We start from the raw sequence: 7,061 nt of genomic DNA, 5'->3' as shown, positions 1-7,061 counted from the left end.
GTATTTTACAACTTTGTTTATAAATAATAAAGGCAAAAAATTATGTAAATCTTGCAAGTTAGGGTTTCTTTCTTGAAATATGTGTTGCCGCGCCCGGGTGTGCACTGAAATCGTGCCCTGCACGCATGGTTCTGAATTTGTGCATCTTGGTTTCCACAGCGTGCTGCGAGGGGCACGCAGTGGGCGTGCTGCTGCACGTTTTCTGCGCCACTACATGCACAGTCATTTTCCCGGGCGCACGGCTGCATATTCATGCTGCTCCGAAGCACGTCAACTGTTCTCTTCCTGGTCATTTGCACTCGAATGATTAGTAGCTTGATACGATATCATGAAATGCTTCCTTGATCTCATTTACTCGATTTAATATGCTTGTTACTTCATCTTCAATCATCATTAATCTTGTACGTTCGAGACAACAAAGCTTCTTGAAATTATTTTCAAATATTAGCAAATAATTCCAGATCAGATTCAAATCAAATCACTTGAAAGTGAGAAAAAAAATTGAAAAAACTTGCACTTGAGCATGAATTCTTGGCTACATAAAATCAACAGAAATTGAATGAATTGATGAATGAACTTCATCACTTGAAAGAACGAGTTAATTTTGTTTAATATGAGAACCAGTAATCTATATCATATTTTATCTTTGTAGAGGCGCAACAATGATTGAATTGGGCTCGGATTTGAAGGAAACATATATGTCTCAACTCTCAAGGACATTATTTGTGAAAGAAGCACAAGGGAGCAATCAACGACTAAAAATTTTGGAGGTAAGTGTATTAAATTTATTCCAATTTGTCATTTTTGTGGAATATTTTGACAAATAAGACCAAGATGTTATAAATATATAAATGCTTTGAGAAAAGAGATGTTATTCAAGCCTCTCATTTTTGGAAGATCTATATCAACTCATAAAACTAGATATTACTTGTGTCGACCGATCATTAGAAAAATTTGACTTAAAAAATTTGATCGAAATGAGTTTATGGCTTGTTCATCTTTAAAAAGCATATCTGGGTTAATTTTTTGACTCGAAAAATTTGTTCTAGAGCATGTCGCAACAGAAGTAAATTGCCGACATATTCACTAAGGCACTTGATTCTGTGAGGTTTGAAGCACTTAGAAAATTTTAGTTATATATGCCATGTAATTTTACATTCTTAAGATAAAATTAAAAATTTTCATTTTGAATATTGAGTAGGTCTCTTGTGAGACGGTCTCACGAATCTTTATCTGTTAGACGGGTCAACCCCGCCGATATTCAAAATAAAAAATAATACTCTTAGCATAAAAAGTAATAATTTTTCATGGATGATCCAAATAAGAGATCCGTCTCACAAAATACGATCCGTGAGACCGTCTCACACAAATTTTTGCCTTCAATATTTGAGTTTACAAGTTTAGAAATTTGAGTTTTGGCTTGAGATGAGTTAGGCTGTGAGGTGAATACATTATGTTGAGAATTTTGAAAGCTTTTCTTGACGTTGATAAATTATACGAAACTCGTGACTCAAGATTTAGTCTTGGCCAATATGTTACTTTTTTTTAAAAAAAAAATGGGGATGTGATTTGGAAGAAGGGTAAATTAGAGAAAAAATGGTTGGAAAAAGCTACCTAAGAAACCTGATGGAAGGTTTCCTTAGAGCGTGATAAAACCTACATGTGGAGAACATGTAAAATAGAATTTTTGGTACATGTTTGGAAAAAAGCTACCTAAAAAGCCTCTACAAAGTGTCTCATTAGAGTGAGAACTGCCAATTCATGAAAAGAAATAAAGTAATTTTTTAATGGCTACATGAATTTGAACTTGAAATTTTGAAATTTACTTTGTCTTGGAGTCAACTCATATTATCATAAATTTTAAAACCATGTCTAGATTTGAGGAGAGTTAGAAATCGTGAACTATATACTTGGAAAACTCAAATTGAAAAGTTCTTTTGGCACACCTCAAATATGTTTAAGTTTTTGAGTATTTCTTGTTCCTAACTTTTTGCTCTATTTGAAATTTTTTCATCTAATGTACTTATTGTTGTCTGTTTTGGATTATTGAAATTATGATTTCATTTTGGAAATTAACTTTCTGATTTTCCAAGAAAATGAACCAACATTGTGCATGTTTCAGTGTGGCTTCGTTTTTTGTTAGTTCTTATAGACTTGTCTGGGCACTACTAATTGTATTTTGCTTTGTTTCTCGCATCGCAATCTTGACTACACTAGAAGTATTTTCATACTCACTTGATTTTGGTCAATTTGTTCGTTGAAAGCTTATTGTAGGAAAATCTCACAATATAGAGTGTTTTCGAAAGATGTATGATGGTCCAAACGACGATGAAAATATCCAAACTGTTGTTACTGTTTGATGGTTGTTCTTCTGTTTGTTTTCACACAAAAAAAGAGTAAGTTTTTTGTTTCAATAGTTGTGTTCAAAACAAGTCAACGGGAGAGATTGTTAATTGGATGTTTATTATTATCTTGTTTTGAAAGTTGGATAATTGTCTTATTTGCCTTTTGATATTCTGATAACTTTATTTTAGAAGATTGAGATAAGATTTTATTGTGTTTCATTCATGATATATATTTGAATAACATGAATATCTTTCATTGTCATATATTGAGATTTAATGTTAATTCTCTTGATTATCATATCTCATATTTTAGAAAAAAGATATTTGTTTTTTGTTTAAATAAGATAGATGAATATTGATTAGAAAACTATCTAAGTTCGTGCTTTAAATTTCATAAACTCTATACGTGATAATAGTGAGATGCATGCAATATTTTTTTAATTTTTTGAGGAGATTTTGTACATATACATGCTTGATAATGCCTATATTATGTTATGAAAGTATCAGCCGAAGCACGCGACTTTAGAAAAGAAAACACCTGACTGTTCATTTTGTTTCGTCAACTGCTTTAACAAGGTTTTAAGAGTACTAATACATCATTCTGATTTTGAGAGTTTCAATTGCTAATGGTCCACACACTCAATGCTTCGTGATTCATTCTTCGAGAGAGGACGATGACGTTCTCGGGATAGAATAATTTGCAATTTCGAAGAGAATTCGAGTTGGCGGATACAGGTGATTCTCGTCAAGTGACTGAATATGTTCGTTATAAACGTATCGTTACAAAAGAAGGAGTTTTTTTTAATTATGATAAGTCATTATATGATCATTGTTGGAAATTTAAATCAAATTTAGAGTTTGAATAAAAATTATGTTTCATGAATGTGGGAGTGTCTTTTGGCTCTCCACATTCTTGAGTTAGTTGTGGCTCATTATTGTGGAAGTGTCTTTTGACTTTCCAAATTCTTGAGTTAATTGAAGAGTTTTAACTCTTAATATTCTTGAATTAATAAGAAGATTAATTGAGTTAATTAATCTTGAGTCTTTGTGTTCATTTTGGGGCTTATAAATATAGTGTGTTCATTTCTTCATTTCAAACATATGAAATCTTATCTCTTTCAAGTATTCTCTTGCATTTCTTATTGTTAGCTTTTCATTTGGCCTCCGTTAAATTTCGGTGATAATGTAAAGGTACGTTTTTTGTTTGTCGTGGTAGTGTCTCGTGCTAAGTCACTGCTGGTTGTTCCGTTGTATCCCGAGAAACAAACGTTCAAGACGATCCTCAAAGCACATACAGGAGGGGACGAATATGTTTTAAGGACATTGTACTTCGTACAGGCCTTGGTTTGATTTACTGTAAGTTTTTTCGTATTGTTTTATTAATTGTATAGCTTGCTGGTTTTCTTTATTAAAAGATTTCTGTACTACAACATTCGATATATTGTGCAACAATCATAAAATTATTCATATTTAGTGGATTCACTTGATAGCTCGACGTGACTTTGTGGATATATGTCGATTGGACCGAACGACATTAAAATCATAATATTCTCGTGATTCACGCAAATAATAAACATTCGATTTATTCACGCAAATAATAAACAACGATAAAGAACAAATCATTATACATCTAGACTTCATCGTTCATAAAGTTTAATAATATTTACATGGGAAGTTTAAAAATACTCTCATCTTTTATGTTAAAGATCGTATGTTATCTTGAGATTTTTCAGTAGGTATTTGCATTCTGAAAGAAGTCACACATTTAAGATGTGTTGTACATGAGAATAGTGACATTTTAGAATTTCATTTACAATTTGTTAAATAAAAAATAGATTTGCTTGACGGGAATCTAAATAATTTTGTCTTTATCTTTAAAAATAATGAGCCCATAAATTTATTTTTATTTATTTGAGTGGGTTTTCTATTATTACAATTTATAAGATCTCGGGTTGTTCAATATATTAGGCAGATATTACACTATACATGATGGGCCATTTGAAATTGTACTGTATATCATTCCTGTCCGGAAAACAACAGCTGCCCATGAGAATCAAATTAACCCAAAAAAATGATTGAGAGATTCTTACATTATTATCCTTTTTTTTTGTTTATCAATTACAAAGAACGTTTCCCTTATCTCATATCCAAATGTTTATTCCTTAAATTGTACTTGTATTTACATTTTGATTTCAAGATGAATTTGCAAGCAATTTCTCCAAGACTAAAGCCTTGAGTTCCTCGGCTGAATGTTTGATGCTTTTGTCTCCAGGGGACTTTATTCCACACCTTCTCCTGAACTTTTCGAGAAAGTGTTGGTAAGCCGGAACCAACTTGTCCGACAGGTACTGACGAATATTAGCCCTGAGCTGTGAATCAGGCACCGTCCAGGACGAATGTAAAGCCCCAACATGTTCAAAAACATCATTGAAATCCTTCATCCTCTTCTTTAATGTAGTTTTAGATAGCCTAGAACTAAAATACCAACTGGTAACATACAATCCCTTATCATCAAAACAAGCCAAGAACTTGTTGGAAGTGGATGACTGATAATTGAGCATGGACTGCTTCACTTTCTGACGCAACTTGTTTAGGTAAAAGTCGCCGATCATCTCATGTAACTCATCAGATCCTTCGATTTTTTGGACTATGTGATGAATGTTGTTCATCATAAACAAGTCCCCCAAAATGGGATCTTTGTATTTCTTGGACTTCCCCTCTAGATTCATCAGTAGAACTACGATGATCAAGATCAAATGGAGATCAAAATCCGTTCGAGAACCAAAATCCCCCAACTCCTCTTTAGGGATGACAGAATCACCAAATTTCAATAAAGGTTCTGTCTTGATAAAGTTTGAGAGCAGTTTCTTGTGTCTCACAAGAAGATTAATTTGATCCATCACATATTCTGTCAATCGATGAATCTCCCCTTTGTCATCAGGAACTTTCAAGATCTCATTAAGAACAGCGTTCTCAAAATCATACATCATTCTCCCCACATCATTCTCAATCTTGCACAACGTATCTAACGAAATGTCTCGAATGCTTCTCCCCGATTCAGAAGCGAAAAGGGTGTCACTAACCTCTAAAACGGACAAAAATCCATCGTAAAGACCGAAAACCGACACCATTCTCTTGTAAGGCTGATCGCTCAAACTCACGGATTCTGCGAAACCAAACAGCCTAACCGCAAAATCTTGAACTGTTCCAACAAAACATTCATCTCTTGCGGCCCCAAGATTCTGAAATATCTCCTCACAAAAGTTCTTCTCTCTTTGAAAGAAAAGTTCAACACAAATCTTGGAAACTTGAATCCAGAGCTCAACCTTCGCCTCCAAGTCAGTCCACTCAAATCTTCTGCCACTTCCCCCAATACTCAGCTCCTCAATTCGAAGCCGTATGAGCTGAGACTTAAGAAATTGCTTCCTTACATCGATGTAAGTCCTACTACATTCTCCAAGATTCCCACCAACGCTCATTCTTTCTGCTACAATTCTTAAGTAACTAATCACTTGCTTATTGGGTTTCTCATAATCCAAGTAATCTTCATACCTAATCGCACAAGCTGTGCTGTCGTTGACTGAGCTCCACTCCGTAACGGAGCTGGGGCCGGCTATGTAATTGGCTTGGCGGTTCAAAACAGCTTGGAACTCGCGCTTGAGCCGAGCCATAGACGTGGCTAAAAGCTCGTCAAATCCCCTCATTCTAGGCGATTTCAGGATTTTTTCCACGGCTTGCATGTACTGGCTTATGTCTCGGTGGCTGGAGTCGAAGATCAGCTCATGCGCCGGCCTCGATTTCCATTGCGTAATCGTGTCGACGGCGGCTTGTTGAGACATTGCTGATCCCATCACGGATTCCACAAATGTTCAAAGAAATTCGGATTCAGATATTTTTATGGGATCACAAAATTTAGAAAATTTCCACTGCCAAGAACTTGTCTGCTGAAACTTCAGCGCGGCCGCCAAACAGTTGAGTTTTTTTTTTTTTTTTAATTTTGCAACTATTAGTTGTGTATTACAAACGCGTTGTGGGAGACATGTAACGCGAAACACACGGATTAACACGCTTCTTGAATATTGACTATCATTCTTTTGCACAACAATTCTTCTTTATTTTTTTTTTGCCATTATGCCCTTGGTTATTAATCTTTATAATTTTAATTAAAAAAAAATCGAACTTTTGATATCATAACAATATAGTGAATACTAATGGGAAAATTGGTTTTAAATCCTCAAGTAAAAACCCAAAATGTGACAAAAACACCCTCATATTCAAGTGATTGATTTTCTGGGCATCAAAATGGTATCAGAGCATAGGTAAAATTATTTCAAACATACAATATTATTATTATCAAGTAATTAAATGTTTAAGGAGGAGAATTTTCTCAAATTACATGAATCCGAACCCAAGTTCGAGATTAATTCTTTACAGGAACTATTCCAAAAATTTGGAATACTTGCAACAGGAAGATCTAACTAAGGTTAGATATCAAGAAGGAACTTATCAGAATCATAAGATAAACTTATGATTCAAAATAACATGTTCTTAGAAATAGTACCGGATTCCTCTAAACTCTCGGGAGATCTTAGACAAATTCAAAAGAAGGTACAAAATTATGGCAATATGCTGTATTATGTACCACAAAATGTGGAAAAATCCTTGAAAACCAAGAAGAAATTCTTGGAATACTAAAGGATATTCGAACAAGAATTC

General features: G+C 34.1%; 1 protein-coding gene across 1 annotated transcript; it reads right to left on the bottom strand.

The window, feature by feature from the left end:
* Positions 1-4,429: 4,429 nt before the first annotated feature.
* Positions 4,430-6,326, bottom strand: LOC142531330 (exocyst complex component EXO70A1-like). The gene has a single exon (XM_075637428.1). It carries the CDS (start codon positions 6,194-6,196, stop codon positions 4,538-4,540), a length of 1,659 nt encoding a protein of 552 aa, XP_075493543.1. The 5' UTR covers positions 6,197-6,326; the 3' UTR covers positions 4,430-4,537.
* Positions 6,327-7,061: the final 735 nt, after the last annotated feature.

The sequence above is a fragment of the Primulina tabacum genome, chromosome 17 (genome assembly GCF_025594145.1).
Source record: "Primulina tabacum isolate GXHZ01 chromosome 17, ASM2559414v2, whole genome shotgun sequence".
NCBI lineage: Eukaryota > Viridiplantae > Streptophyta > Magnoliopsida > Lamiales > Gesneriaceae > Primulina > Primulina tabacum.
This window is presented reverse-complemented; position numbering and strand designations above follow the sequence as displayed.